Source organism: Zeus faber (assembly GCF_960531495.2).
Source record: "Zeus faber genome assembly, chromosome: 16".
NCBI classification, from domain to species: Eukaryota; Metazoa; Chordata; class Actinopteri; order Zeiformes; family Zeidae; genus Zeus; species Zeus faber.
The window spans coordinates 3,971,983-3,988,595 of NC_137202.1; the positions used below are offsets into that span (position 1 = coordinate 3,971,983).

At 41.7% G+C, this 16,613-nt stretch overlaps 1 protein-coding gene across 3 annotated transcripts in view; it reads left to right on the top strand.

Annotated features, from left to right (window-relative positions):
- Window positions 1–16,613, top strand: part of LOC307241945 (cGMP-dependent protein kinase 1) — a gene marked incomplete at its 5' end in the record, with an annotated part of 125,210 nt that overhangs the window by 70,183 nt on the left and 38,414 nt on the right. For all 3 annotated transcript variants that reach the window (XM_080016229.1, XM_080016228.1, XM_080016227.1), the window contains one exon: window positions 14,070–14,175. In XM_080016229.1, coding sequence (XP_079872355.1) covers window positions 14,070–14,175 — 106 coding nt within the window. The remainder of the gene's footprint in view (window positions 1–14,069; window positions 14,176–16,613) is intronic.

Sequence of the window (16,613 nt, forward strand, 5' to 3'; positions counted from 1 at the left end):
AGTAATATAGAATCATGCTATTATAGAGTCATGATAGAGAGAGCAAAAGTGAGAGCAAAGCTGCTTTCACACATGAATGCCGGATAATTTCAGGATAATCTGGTTCGGACAACGTCCAGTGTTGCCCTTTCACACATGTAGCTCACAACCAAAGATTGTTCGTGTCAGACGCCTTCACACCTACTGGAAATACTCAGATTGGTTAAGGTGAGGGGCGGAGCCTGGGTAGAGTGTACAGGAGGCAGGACATGACGCAATGGAAAGGAATATTAAGGAAAGCAGAAAGGTGTACGAAATAGCTACGCTCCGTCCACAAATATCTGCACAAAGGTAAATAACTGCCACTGATAGAGACGTCATCAACACGTGACACGCCCACTCGCTTGCCGTGAATTCTCTGGACAATCACCTGCTCTGTTCACACATACCAACCAATCGGACATTACACAGACTTTGTACTAGGGTGCTGGCTGGGTAAAGTCCGGGTAATATCCGGTTCAAATAATTCGGACATTTGCGTTCACATACATACAGCTCCTCTGGGTAATGTCTGGATAATTTCAGGGTTGCAGGGCATGTTTGAAAGCAGGTCAAGAGTGTGTCAGTCACTCTGTCTAAGGCCCTTTGTTGCCTCATACATACACACACACACACACACACACACACACACACACACACACACACAAACACACTACTCATAATGTGAAAAATGTTTCACTCTAAGGAGATTTGTGTGGTTTCTCTGGTGTTTAAATTTCTTTGAGGTGTTTTGGACATGATTTGTAGTGATGGATTTCAATGTCTCTTAACATCAAATTACACATTCTTAATATTTTCGGTATGGGAGTCATTTGATGTATGCAGCTTGTATCACAGGGCGGCAACTCCTTGGCACGGTGGCACAGTGCATTGCATTTCTGCCCCACAGCAAGAAGGTCCTGGGTTCGATTACCGCCCAGGGTGCTGTTGACACTGCGAATCGGTGGGTTATGCCTGATTAGGGGCCTTTCTTTGCTGAGTTTGTGTGGGTCCCCTGGCCGGGACCTGCCCGCTGGTGGAAGGACAAGCCTTGATGGGACAAAAGCGGAGAACACATCCATTAATTGTGTGTGTCGGCAGCTATAGCTGTGTTTATGCATGTGTTGTGGTGTGTGCAGTGACCAATAAAGATGAGCTAAGCTTGTCCACTTTACAAGTGGACTTTTCACAAACCTTCCCAGAATGCCTTGCTCTTCCATTTTTCTACAGACAATGAATGGGTGGATAAATCTGGTGTCAGAGTGAGGATTATGGTGTAAAATGCGTGTTTCTAACTCACTAAATTCGTGTTTCTAACTCTTCCCCTCGCCAAGTTGGTTATAACAATGGATAATAAGAAATATTTTAACATGGGGCTTATATTGTTGTGTTGCTTGGCAACTGTTAGTCACCTACTGAAGGAATATTTTCTGGGGGAAGAATTGTTTTATTTATTAGTGTTATGAATATATAATATTATTTATTTAAATTCTATTTTATTTATGAGTTTGTTTGTTTATTTGTTTGTTTGTTTTTTATTTGTGTCATTTATCCTATTGCTAGCAACATTTTTAATAAAAAGCACAATGGCCAAAGGCACAATGGCCATAACAAACCAGGGAGGGGACCTTGATTTCTGATGGTCCACATTCCTTTCCAAATATAAGTAACATCAAAGTTTAACAAAAAAATGCATTCTGCCTCTATAACATTGAAGTGTTTACAGTAAAGCTCCAAACATGGCCGTCTGCAGTTGTAGGATAAATGCAGAGTGAAGGTTGTTGACGTTACAGAATGCAGCATTTGCGCCGTTTTTTATGTGATAGAAGCTAGAAGCTCTTGGAAACAGCCCTGACAGGCACTTGCTCACCAAGGTTTAGCTTCCTGTTTAAATATTTGAATGCATATTCCATTTTACGGCAGACTTTTTTTCAAATATTTAATCCTTGAGACTGAGACGAGTAAAGGTTGGTACAACACATTTTTTCCGTTCCCATCTCTGCGGCCGGCGGCTGATGGAGATTTTAGACGTGGGTTTCATGGAGAAGAAATCCACAGGGGCGATTTGAGTGATCTGGATGCACCAGGCAAGGACTAGGGCCACAGGGACCAGATTCGAAATTCCAACAGAATTCAAATATTAAAAAAAACAACACGGAGATACTCAGTCTGATTGCCGTTACGCGTAAAGCAACAATAATAAGTGGACCTTTCATTGCTTCATTTTTGTGTGTGTGGGTTGGGGGCTGGTGGCTCCTGAACACAGGCTTTTATGCATACACACACAGGTTAAAGCTTAGAAGCTTATATGTTTCAATTGCTTTTAGATGCTCTAAAAGCATTAAAACATTATTTTGGAGCATCCCCCTGTGCGGACTTCTCTCAGTAATTCCTTTTTGCAGCCCATGCCGGGGGCGTGCACAGTGCACACAGTCCGGATTGGAGGCCCACGTCTCCTCCATCTCCAACCTGGCGGAACGCTCGCTCAGTTCTGGTGCAGAAAGAAAAGCGACACCAAAAGGCAAAAAGACAGATTGGACAGATCAGTGGCATCTTGGAAGCTCTTATACACCTTCTGACAGCCCCCACACACACGCGGCAATGCGTGTCCTTACTATTCTGGCAATGTTGGGATCACATTTTTTGTTCACGAGCTAAAATGTTTTCTAAAAATAAAACATGAAAAACACAAATTCACGATTTTACCATTACAGGACATTAGCACCATTAGATAATGTACCATAATGACCTACTTTTTGATCGTAGTTTCACTGTGATCTCCCTTGATATAGTATAGACAGTTCTGGAAGTTTGGGCTGAATCACATCTAAGAACTAAAATGAAGGTTCAAAAACGTTAATGCACAATCTCTAATGTCTCCAATGTCTTGTCAATGAAATAATGCTGAAGTTGAACTATACCTCATTTTAGCTGGGGGCCCATGTGGAACCTCTAGAAGGGCCCCTGCAAGGGGGCGCAGACCCCATGTTGAGAGCCTGGGACTAAATCTAATCAAAAGGTTGTCTGTCGTCCTAATGCTTATCAAACTCCTTGATTTAAAAACGGCTTCGATTCAAGACCAGTTGAAGTTGGTTTAAATTGGCAACTGGCAGTTCTCGCGGTAAACATTCCATACACGTAATTAAATTCCGGCAACATCTGATGACAAATAATTGAATGCTTTCAGCCGTAGGATTTTAACAAGGTTTTCTGAGCCGGTCACATTCTGTTTTGTCTCCAGCTATTACCAGCCAATCCGGTTGCACTTTTCTGAATGCGTGCCGGTGTATGACATTGCATACTTAACTTTTAAGACTTTAAAAAGCTCATCCAGCCACACAGCGAGAAAAGGGAACTCCATCCCGTCGACAGCCTCCATTCTAGCTGTGTGTGTCGCCTTGAGGACGACCTCGCCACGGTTTGATGCAGCGTTGAAAACCAAGTACCTGGTACCAAACTAAGGAGAGTCGGGTTGAGTTGAGCCGATTCCATGCGGTGGAAAATCTCCATTAGACTTAAGTTAAAACACATATATATATATATTCACTGTGACCAACGGACTCTCAAGACTTTAAACTTCAAATTGTGAAATTTCTCAACTTTCAATGAGTAAGTGAATAACGTGAATCTGTGCTTTTGTTTATTATTATCATTATTATTGCTTATGTTTTATGGTGCATTATTTGTCTATGTAAGCACTGAAAACAAGTATAATATTATTATTATTATTTGTTGAATTGTGCTTTTGCTCTTCTTTGTTTTAGTCCAGCAGCAAAGTGGTGCCGTTCTGGATCCAGTTTTCTGGTTCCAGAGCTGGTTCTTTTGCTGTTGAAATGCAAAGAACTGGTTCCAGCTTAGACCCCGGCTCCGAACCGGCCCTGGAAATACCTTGTTGGAACAGGGGTATGTGGGTCCGAGGGAGAAGCCAGGGACGGCAGCGTTCAGTTCGTCCCATTAACCAGGGGAGGATGCAGGAGACTTTCACAATCTATATATGTCTATTTATTGAGCTGTTTCTGTATTCAAATGTTTTCTGATTATTTATTGCTATCAGTTATTTGCGGTTCGCTTAAAGTAATAAAAACATGCAATGCATATATTCTTGTTCATTTGATAAAAGATATTAATAGCTAAATAATACCTTATAAATAAATCATAGGGAAGAAGGAAGGTAAGAACAAATGAAAGAAAGGAAGGAAGGAAAGAACAATGAATAACAAAAAGCCAACTGACACTCACTGTGAATACAGTATATGAATACAGCAGTATCTCTGAGCATCTCAGAGCGGCAGTCACAGTGCGCTGCTGTTTTCATTCTAATCAACAACTAACAAATACATTTCCCATTACGATTCCACATGGGAGTCCATCAGTGGACTGCTTGATATCCAGGTAAATGGCTTCATCAATAATTCTTATTATTTGTGTATGTATGTAGCTAGTTTTTAAGGTAGTGGCTGCTAAATACTCTGTATCGGTGCAAGGCAGGCTCGCTCTTAAAGATAATGACGTCATTTTTAACCGCCTTGCAAAATGGTACCTACACGTTAAACAATACCGATACCTCTCAGTACCGATGCCAATATCCAGATATCTACACCGATACTGATGCCAACACTGATGCCAATGATGATACCAACACCAACACTACCTACACCGACACAGGTACCACGCCAATACAGATACCGATGCTGATGCCGATGCCGTTACCGATACAATATTTTTTTTCTTCACGCCCCTTCAAGCTCTTTCATTTTCCTAGCAGCTGTAGCTTGACTAAATCCATCGTAATCCTCAGTGTTTCCCAACCCAGTCCTCAAGCACCACCGGTCCTGCAAGATTTAGCTTCAACTATACTCTTGCACACCTGATTCAAATCAGGGTCATGAGAAGGTGTGGTCCTTAACTGAATCAGGTGTGCAAGAGTAGAGTTGGGGCTAAAACCTGCAGGACAAGGGGTACTTAAAGACCGGGTTAGGAAGTGCTTCATCAAGTTTCTTTTATTATGTGAAGTTTCATCCAATATCTGTTATGCGATATAACACAGTATATATACTTTCATGCTTTTAACTAAACACAGATGAAGGAAATTCAAATACTTTTTTGTTGAATGGATTGCCAAGCACAGTAATTCATTCAAGACAAGAGTATAAGTGAGTCATAATGAACCACTTTTTTAACCACTTGTTGCTGTTTTTAACCACCAGTCATCGTTGCATGCAACTATTTCTTAAAATTCATAAGCAAGAGTTTGGGTCATATATTGATCGTTAAGACTAGTTGGGTTGGACAAGTGACAAATTTGGTCCAAGTAATTGCAGTAAAAACATCTACTATGCTAAAACGCTGATGGATCCATTCAAAATGCATTACAGCTTTGTTGCATTGATTGAGTTCTCTCTGTGATTTGAATGCGCGTCGTGCGATGTGCTCTCTGTGCGGGTCACCCTCACAGATGTCATTCAGAAATGTAGCTTTGATTGCTGTCAAAGGCTACGGAAAAAAAGACGGGAGTAATTATCTTTTTTGCGTTTTGTTTTTTCCCCCCACACTCTCACTCGGCCTTGCGGTAATCATAATCACCAAAGCCATCGCTTTAATGTTTTTGATTTGGACAAATGAAGGAGCAGGGAATTACTGTCCAATCACTGCGACTGCAACGGTGAAAGCAAAGGTGGACTTTGGTTTAGCTGCTGTATTTGGGCAGAGCTGACATTGAAGAGCCGTGGATATGTTTCTCTGAAGGCCGAATCACTCCGCGTGTTACACCAACTGAATGAAACGAACCAAAAGGCCGAAAATCAAATGACTCTTTTTACCGAGTGGCTCGTAAAGACTCGAATCTCAAAAAAACTACGTAAAGTAGTCTGATGAACATAGAGCTGCTGTTCTGCTGGAACTGATGAATTAGTGCAGCCTTGCAACTTTTATCTTGCAACACAAAAGCTTATTTTGATTACATATTTTTTTAAAGTGGAATTTGAAACATTTTCATGGTGCACAAGTATACCCCGGCACACTAGTTGAAATACACTGCTCTCGATCAGTGATTTTCAAACTGTGATACATGGAGCGCCCCCTGGTGGTCTGCTAGGTGACCCTGTGTGTGTACTATGTGCGCTGTGAAATTCTGGGAATTAAATACAATAACCTTGGTATTTTTTAATTGTTATAAAGTTAATTGTTAACCAGTATTATCCAAATTACAATGAAAATCCAAATTATTCTCAGATTTTATATTCCGAAAATTGTGATTTACATTGACGCTGTGCTCAGCAGCCACATTCTGATCTCAGTTCAGAAAAACTTTGCCAATCTAACTTTGAATTTTTAATTTGCCAGCAGATGAAATTGAGTGGTCAATAATCTAACATATCATGGCTGAAAGGATTATTTGTGTGTGTGTTGCATTTGTCTTTGTATTGCCTTTTTAAGTGCTATGATGAGAGATTTCCTTTTAGAGAGGAATGTGATTTGTTTTTGTGGAATAGAGGCTTCTAAGTGGTACTTTGATATTTTGTCGTTATCAGAGGTGGTAACTGGTTCAAAAAGGTCACACAGATCATTGCTTTATTTCATAAATTGGCACAAATCTAGAACTACCATTAGAGCACCCCTGGTGGTCAGTGTGGGTATTAGGATTCAAGATTTTTTATTTGTCACATACATATACATACTTCCATACATATATGCAGTGAAATGTAATAAGGTTGCCCCCTGAAAGTCAACGAGCCGAATCATCAGTCGGAAACCCATCAGTTGACTGAGATTCTTCAAGTCGAGCAGTAGTTTTTGTTCTGTCAGCCAGTGTGCATTACAATAACAGGATGAAATAGATAGAAGCTTATAAAATGCACAGAGATAACATTTCAATGAGGAATTATAAATAAGAGGAATCATGCATATATTTTTATGTGTGTGAATTGTCCACGTCCAGACACAAGATGCGAACACCACTCTCCAATCGCGGTGCCCCGTTCCTCCAAATAAAACAACTAAATACAGTGTGGGGTTGTGGCACGGAGCACGACTTGTAGACTTGTTAATATTTTCCGCACATAAAGACATGGAGAGGGGGTGATCAGGGACAGAGTTATGGAGAAAGTGTCCCCATTATGCACGGTTTCGTTTTATAAGCAGATGTTAAATAAAATAATCTACATCTAAAACAAAAACAATGTTTTGACATGCCGATCGCGGGCACACTGTCACGCCCATCGTTGGTACTATCAGAGAGGGAGACAGGTGCGCAAAATGCGCTCAGAGGTAAGCGCTTTCAGGTATAATCAATTTAAGTCCACTTATTTAAACCATGACTGGGAAGATAGAGGGGTAGAACAAAAAAAACAAAGGTTCTTCCTGGTTCGGGCATCAGCAGCGTTCCTGTCTCCTGCCGGCGTTGTAATCCTAGTGACACACAAAAAACAGAAGGGCTTACTTTGGAATCAACAGACCTTTCAACAATGTTTACTATTAAAGCTCTAGGTTACGTTCAACCCTTCATACAAATGTAGAGGAAGGCCCACACTGACTCCAGTTGCCTTCCCTCCTGTGGAGTGAATGCGCTCCCTCTTTATAGACTAAAACCTTGATTGCTGATCAGGCCCAGCTGGGTTCCTCCACGTCTCCAGCCATCACCAGGGGATATACCTATTTTCAACAATGATCCCCAGCTGGCAGCCTATCCCAGCCGGGTGCCACCCTGTTCAATGGCTCCCTCCAGTGGTTTGATCCGAGGGACCACCACATATCATCCGTGTCAGTCACGAGGTCATGTGGAATGATGGCAGTCTGGCCGGGTTTGTTGCAAAACACGTACCTGTATTGGGATATCAGCTCCCTGAGCTCCTGCTTCTAGTGATCACTCAGCTGCTCTCCCAGGGGGACTGGTATCACCTTTGGGGAGAACTAGTTAATTGCCAAGACCACCTCCGGGAGCTCTTCTGGTTTATTCCACTTTAACAAATTCACATGCTAAATTTGTTGTATTTTTCGCCTATCGGGCTGTCTCATCCTGTAGTTTACTCGGCCTTTGCCCCCTCACCTCGTACGGTCCTTGCCATGGGGCCAAGAACTTACACTCACTCGTGGGGACCAGGACCAACACCTTCTCTCCCAGTTGGAAGTCTGACACCAGCCCCCCTATTGTCGATTCAGGTCTGGGCTGGGATTCTTCCATGTTAGCCCGTACTATAGACCAAACCTGCGACATCTGCTGGTGCATGTTAGACATGTGGTCAATTACTGACCTGAAGGGGGACGGTTGGTTCTCCCAGGTTTCTTTGGCTAGGTTGTGGATTCCCCAAGGTTTGCGACCATACAACAATTCAAATGGAGGGAACCCTGTGGCACTCTGGGGCACTTCTCTGATGGCAAAAAGCACATGTGGCAGTAGCTGGTCCATGTGCTTTTTTGGGTTCTGTTAAATCTCTCCACTAAGGCATCTGTCTGGGGGTGTTATGCCAACATACTCAGTTGTTTCACCTTGAGTTTTTTACAGAGCTCCTGCATTACCTTAGACATGGAACATGAGCCCTGATCGGTTAATATCTCACTGCCTATGCCGACTCAGAAAAACAGCAAGATCACCTCTCTAGTGACTGGCAGTTCATAGGGGGATGGCCTCTGGAACCAGGTGGCATAATCCCTGATGACCAGGATGAAGCGGTGTCCCCGACCAGTTCGGGGCAAGGGTCCCACTATGTCCATGGCCAGGCGTTCAGAGGATGTTTCAATGATTGGCAGTAATATGAGGGGGCTCTGGTAGTGCGGTTTTGGGCTATTTAGCTTGCAGTCAGCACATTGTCTGCAAACTCCTGGACTGCTCGTCTTACACCTGGCCAGTAGAACCTTGCCAAGACTCTCTCCAGGGTCTTCTCTACCCCAAGGTGGGCCTGGAGTAGGTGGGTGTGGGTCAGGAACACAGCCTTAGGGACTTACGCTTTGGGTACTTTAACACCCCTATATAACAAGCCCTTGTTTATATTAAAATGAGATTAGAGGTTTATTCACACCTGTCTGCAGTTGCCCCTCCATGAAATCCCAGAGGGCTTGTGTCAAGGTGGAATCTTCCCTCTGGGACACAGCAAAGCTGCCAGGTTGGGCAGGCTTAGCCTACCTGACTAAAAACGATTGTTACAGTAATGTATATCGACTCATATATTTATATATATATATATATATACATATATATTTCAAGATTCAGGAGGTTTATTTGTCACATATATATAGATATGTTCATACATATATGCAGTGAAATGTCTTTGCAACGCACCCGAAGATTATGCACAATAGTTTTTAAACCGAACATATTAGCTAACCTAATTCCTACGTAGCTAACTAACTGAAATTAACTGATTCCTAAAACGTAATGCAGTTAGTGAATAGAATAATATAAATAAAATAAAATAAAAATAAAATAAGACTCAAAAAGATAATACAGAGTGGGGGTTCAAAATAGAAGTGAAGGGAATAGAGTTATGTATATGGGATAGGCTATTTGTATATACAGATATGTCACCGAGGCCCTGAATTTCTTCAGCTGCCTGAGGTGGTGAAGACGCTGCTTAGGCTTTCTCACCAGAGTGTCTGTTTGTAAAGTCCATGTTAAGTCCTCCGTGATCTGGACTCCCAGGTACTTGAAGCTGCTCACCCTGTAAACAGAAGTCCCATTAATCACCAACGGCACGTGCGTCCTTGGTTGTAATCCTCTCCTAAAGTCCACAATCAGCTCCTTAGTTTTGCTGACGTTCAGGTGGAGGCTGTTGTCCTGCCACCAGAGTGACAGGTCAGCCACCTCCTTGCGGTAGGCCTTCTCATCGCAGTCGGTGATCAGGCCCACCACGACGGTGTCGTCAGCAAACTTGATGATGGTGTTGGAGCTGGGCCTGGCCACACAGTCATGTGTGTACAGGGAGTACAGTGGTGGACCGAGGACGCAGCCCTGGGGGGATCCTGTGTTCAGGGTGAGGGAGCTGGACATGTGCCTCCCCACCCTAACCACCTGGGGCCAGGCTGAGAGGAAGTCCAGGATCCAGGCACACAGCGGAGTATTCAGTCCTAGTCCCCACAGCTTGACAACCAGTCTGGTGGGGACTATGGTATTGAAAGCTGAACTATATATATATATATATATATATATATATATATATACTCTATATAAACACACACAAACACAATACAGTAACAAAAACATTTTTATTTACAGTATTTCTAGAATGCAATAATTTGGAACTTTGGAATTTTAGTTTCATATGTAACACTTTACATGCTGATAGGAGAAAACCACGAAAGCCATTCAGTAGGATAAAGGAATTTCTAAAAATAAATAAATAAATAAATTGGTGGCACTTTTTTTTAATTTTACTCTAGACATAAAAACAAATGCAAAATGGAAGAAAAAAGAAAGGACCTATGTGGACCTCCGTTGTCCTCCAAAACAGGAGAGCTCACCTGTGGCCTTTTTACTGTACAGTAAAGCTCTGATTTCTAAGTAAACAGTTTAAGCAACTAGTGTTTACACCTATGAGGAGTGGGTGTTGCCAGTTGGTAAATAAATCTTGGTGTTGTGATTTTCATTTTGAATGTTCTGCCTCATGTAGAGAACTGTGTGTTGTGTTTTGCAAAAAGTGTGATTTAGAATTGAAAACTGAGTGTAAAGAAAAAATTGTGCTTGCAATTTTGCAGACTTGGCCTCGGCATTTGGTACACGAGTTTCAGCTTTCAGTGACCGTGTTTCGAGTTCCAATTTTAGCTTGTGAATTATTGTGAAAAACTGGAATCAGAACAAAGATCAAAGTATTTCCCTGTCTGCTGCTGCTGCGATGTTCGGCCTCTTCCTGTTCCATTTGAAAAAGTGTCATTCAGTCACAAGACGGAGACACACAGAAAGAATACGATCATCTTAGAGTGAAGATATGGGTAAACTGGGTAAACTAAAATTTAAAAAATAACAACGTTGTAGTTTGGAATGAAATTCTGGGACTGGTAGTGCCATCCACCTAACACAGGCCAGATCTCATGGATTACCACTTTAATGTTGCAAGCACTTTGGTGCATTGTTAATTCTCCAGCTTCACTCCTCCGGTAATACAATGCCGTAATACAACTAAGTAATAAACTGTCAAACTAACAGTCAGAAGTTAAAAAAGGTGGGAGTTAAGCCATTCATCTGTGCACAAACTTCAGGCTAACTAGCTCCCAGAGTCTCACAGCAATTTAAATTTAATGTCTCCAAATATCACATTTACCTACTTTGGCAATTTAGGGCGCTGGGGGGCTGGGGGCTCCTACTCGTCTTATTTCCCAATTTTCCCTTCATTGCATGGCACAACACCATGTTACATAACCCTCGGTGAGTAAAGACGTCTGTCCCTGCCCGCTCGAGCTAATTTGCAGTCAAATTATGGGTCGACTCAAAATGACGGCACTGACTCCGTAATCGTAATTGATAGTGAATGTGGAGACATCCAGTGTTAATATTAATGACGTCGTTATTTTACTTTTTCAACCCTGACTTACTTACTCTTTTTTAAGCCCTTATCTCAGTGCATCAAAGCTTTTCGCGTGTAATGAATGGACTTTTGGTTTGTTGTAATTTGTCTGCGAATTCGGTGTATAGCCGGCTTGGGTCTTTGGTCTTTTATTATTATTGGATTCATTTATTTCTTCCCTTGTCTGGGTGTGTGTGTGTGTGTGTGTGTGTGTGTGTGTGTGTGTGTGTGTGTGTGTGTGTGTGTGTGTGTGTGTGTGTGTGTGTGTGTGTGTGTGTGTGTGTGTGTGTGTGTGTGTGTGATCTCATCACCACAGAAAAAAAAGGACCTTTTTGGGTTGAGTGAAGGCCAAATTGCCCTGGACTTGAACTAAATTTCCTTTTAGTATATTTTTTCAACTCATTTTTAATAACTGCTCAGAAAGGACAGGTAGCCAAGGAGGCAAATTTATAAAGTAAATGAACTCGGATCATTGTGTTTCACAATTTCACAGAATTTGTTATCCGGTCTGTTGTGAGCACACTGGTCCGTACATATGTGTCAATAATACATATTATGTACATTAATATTAATGTGTTCATTTGTAATCATCTGCAAATGGTTGTTCCTTCACTGTGTTTCGATAGACGTGTGTGTGTGTGTGTGTGTGTGTGTGTGTGTGTGTGTGTGTGTGTGTGTGTGTGTGTGTGTGTGTGTGTGTGTGTGTGTGTGTAATTCCAGGAAAGTGTGTGCGTGCGTCTAACAGGCCATGTAAATGAGGTTATCTCCCCTGTGTTTCGGCCTTGTTTTAAAGAGCTGCCAAACTATACGCCTGCATGGGGAAAATTAAAGAAGAAGAAACAAGTAAAGAATTACTGATCAGCGGATCGGTTGTAATGCTTGTGTGCGGATATTTGTAGATATTGTCAAGTAATGTTTGAATGGGAACATGTTTTTCATATTATCTTAATGATCCTGATGCATTTCCATCTTTCTAAAGCTTAAATATTTTATGCTTGTATAGGAAGATGTATTGGAGTGTTGTGTGTGTACATTTGCTTTACTGCATGACTGTATATTTGTATTTGTGAGTCACATCTATAAGCATAATGTCCAAAAAGATATATTACTTCTAAGTATTCGGCCTTGGTTACTTGTGTCTTTTTAATGTGATTACTTTCAGTGGAATGATCAACTGTGAAGCAAGGTTTTTACGACTTTTTGGCATCGGCGATGAAGGTTTTGATCATTTCATTGAAATTAAATGTATAACCAAGGGCTTAGAGTCATCCAGAGGTATCCCTGGATTTTAAAATTCTTAAAAAAAATCTCTACATTGGCTGTGGAATTACAGATTTACTGTCTTCTCTTCAGTCTAGTCCAGGGGTTCCCAACCTTGGGAACTAGACCCCCATAGAAGGCCGCAGAGGGGGTCGTAAGGTTTATGTTTCCTTATAGTCAAATTTTGGTAAAAAAAAACAAAAAACAAACCAAAAAAAACATATGAGGTTCAATTCAAATAGAAATTGTGATGAATTCCATGATTATTTGTTTTGAATTGTATGACCTGAACACCTTGCTCTATCTCAAGATTCAAGATTCAAGAGGTTTACATACATACACATACATATACGTACTTTCATACATATATGCAGTGAAATGTCAATGCAACGCACTCGGTGATTACACACAATATGTTCTAGACTGAACACAGTAGCTACCTAAGAATTTCTACTTGACTAACTAACTGATTCCTAAAACGTAATGCAGTAAGTCGAATAATATAGGATAAAATAAAATATATAGAATAAAATAAAATAAAATAAGAACTCAAAGGTAAAGCAGGGTGGGGGTACAGAATATATAAAGGGAACAGGCTTATGTATATGGGATAGGCTAATTATGTATATACAGATATGTGCATTAAAGTGGCATGTGAATGATGGTAGTGTTTGTGAGATATACAGCACAGTGTACAACAGTACGGCGCAGCAATACGGTAACACCGAACAACCCTGAACAATGACACAGTATGTGGTACAGTATGCTACATACAGTACAGTAAGGTAGTGGAGCCTATGTGTGTGAGGCTCAGGACCCCTGGCGAGGTCAGCATTGACAGTTGTTATGGCTTATGTTATGGCTTATCTACCGTGAAAATAGAACCAATTCAGGACAAAAAGAGCCGCTGACTTCTAACAAATATGTTGAAAAAGTAAATATTATGTCTCTTAAAGAGGGGGTTCTCAGATTTAATCAAGTTTGATTTTAAGAAAATTGTATTTTTGTTTGTTTGATTTTAAGAGTCTCTGTGGAGAAAAAGGTTGGAACCCCCAATCCAGAGAATAGACTCAATGAAAGAAAGACTTCAAAGAAGACATGCAGCTGCGATGAACACGTGACTCATCTGATTGCAAAGAAATAATGGAAACAGCAAATTAACATAAGTGCGGTCGGACACCTTTTAGGCAATCCCCCTTTCCCTCTCTCTTCCTCCTCCTCCTCCAACTGCTCCACAGTTACTTATGTGTTATCCCCCTCTCTCTCTCTCCCTCTCTCTCTCGCTCTCTCTTCATCCAGCTCTTACGAACGTGAAGCTGTGGGCGATCGACCGGCAATGCTTCCAAACCATCATGATGAGGACGGGACTCATAAAGCACACAGAATACATGGAGTTTTTGAAGAGGTGAGACCCACCCATCCTACGATCCATCCAGAAATCCATTAATGCATCCATTCATCCATCCACCCATCCACCTATTTATCCATCCAGCCATTTATCCATCCAACTCATCCATCCATCCAGCCATGCATCCATTCATCCACTCATCCATCCAGTAATGCATCCATCCATCCATCCACTCGTCCATTCATCCATCCACCCATCCATGCATCCATTCATCCATCCACCAATCTGCCTATCCATCCATCCACTCATCCATCCGTCTTTCCATCCATTTATCCATCGGTCCATCCGTCGCTTTGTCCATCCATCCATCCTTCCATCCATCCATCCAGCTATGCATCCATTCATCCACTCCTCTATCCTTCCATTTGTCCATCACACAGATGTGGATGAACTGTCTACATCATGCCTTGATTTAATTCCTCCTGGAAGTTGTTATAACTCGTCATTCAAACCAGTTTAAGTGTCAGCGAAGTGTCAGTCGCTCACTCTGCTGGAGAAATACCTTCTACACCCCTTCCTCACCCTCCATCCTTCCCCCTCCTTTTCATCTGAAAGCATCAACATAAAGGACTGAAAGGCGGCCGAGATGAAGGCAGGAATAAGGTTATTATCACATTAAAGGGCAATAGACTTTGAATTGTTTTCTCAGGCTGCAAAAAATGATGAGATGAAAGGACAAACCTTGGGGAGAGCCAGAATGGAGCAGAATAAAACACAATTCAATGAATCCTACGCTGGCCCGGGAAAAAAAATCACCGGGTCGTTGAGAATCAATCAATTAGGAAGCACTTAATCAAGCGAAAAAACAGCAACATAACTTGTCACCCATAACCCTGTTTGGCGAGGAAGTACAATAGGACGTTCAGTGCCCGTTCAAAACATGCCTGTTTGTGAAGGTCGCAGTGAAAAACATCTGGGAAATACAATCTTTCTCACTCTTTCTCTCGAAAACACACACAAGTCGCGCATTTAGATTCTTCAAAGTTTATTTATATAACATGTCAAAACATGTCCACATGTCCAAATTGCACCAAATTTGACACTGCGCGTCCTTGGATCCCCAGCAATACACCCAGCAAGTGTGAAGTAGATCGGATGATCGGATGAACGATAAAAGGACGTACAGACAGAGATTCCTTCCTTTATAGTTAAATGAAATTAAATGAAATTAGATTTATCGTAATAAATCAGTATAAATCAGTATTTTAGATGTCACCAGACCCTCCATTGTGAGCCAAACAGATTGCCCTACAATGGAGTTTATCTTGGATTTCTAAACCAAGAAAAAAAACAGATGTAATTAATTTCACATGCTATATTGGTTGATAACACACCCTTACTTGTTGGATAGTTTGAAGGGATACAATCAAATACACAAAAAGGCAAGAAGTACGAAAAACATTATTTTTTATATATCATTATTTATAATATATTTTCTGTGTGCACATTGAGATAGTTGTTCTTCTCGAAGACAAAAACCTCATCAATCATTGTGATGTGGATGCTGCTCGGTCACGTGACGGAGATGTTCGGAAGCAGCTTTGGCGTTCCAGTGTAACGGGAGCCGGTCTCAGTAGACCTCATGTCATTGTCCGGTCAGTTCCAGCGAAGCCTCCGTCCTCTTCCTGCCTCTGACTCCATTTAAATACTCCCTCCCTTCCTAAAGCAGTGTGCGTGAAAACCTTTCAAATTCCACATTTGAAAAATAAATAATGGGAAGTGGCACTTGTGTGGTTTCGCCTGCCACGCGCCAAGAGGCGTCTTCAGGGACCTCCGGCACAGAGACACAGAAGACGTGGTTGTAAACACCAGTTTATTGTAGAGAATGGGCCAGCTGGAATTAGGCTGGAAGCAGAGAGCATGTGCCCTGACAGAGTGTGTGTGGCGATGGGGGTTTTACCTGTTGCAGCCACTCTGCTCCCAATCATCCAGATCAGGGTCGGGTGTGGCTGCTCAAACCACACCATCCCCACGACACATACCCCAACACCAAACTGAGCCCAGGGAGGATACCTATTCCACTATTTTGGTGGAACGCAATGAATAAATGAGTCACATTCATTATGAATTCTCTTTCGTTTAGTCCTCTGTAATAAGTTTCAGTTTGTGAGTCGAAGATTCACTCCTTTGTCGGCGTGACTCCCAACTTCTGAGTCATTTAAAAGTTTTGTTTCCTCTGAACAAATACTTTGCAAGTCGTGCATTTTAGTGACGTTTTTACTGGCTAACACAATAGCGGTTTAATGCTATGGGATTATTTCACCCTGAAAAGTGTGATGTGGCAGTAAGAAGGTTGGAAACAGTGCACTGAAGGCTCATCCTGCCCCTGTTGGTTCAAACACAGAAGCAAACACCCCAAAAATGTAAGAAAATAAGTAAATAAAATAATATATATCTCTTTAATACTTCTTAGAACGTCTCGGCTTTCATATCAG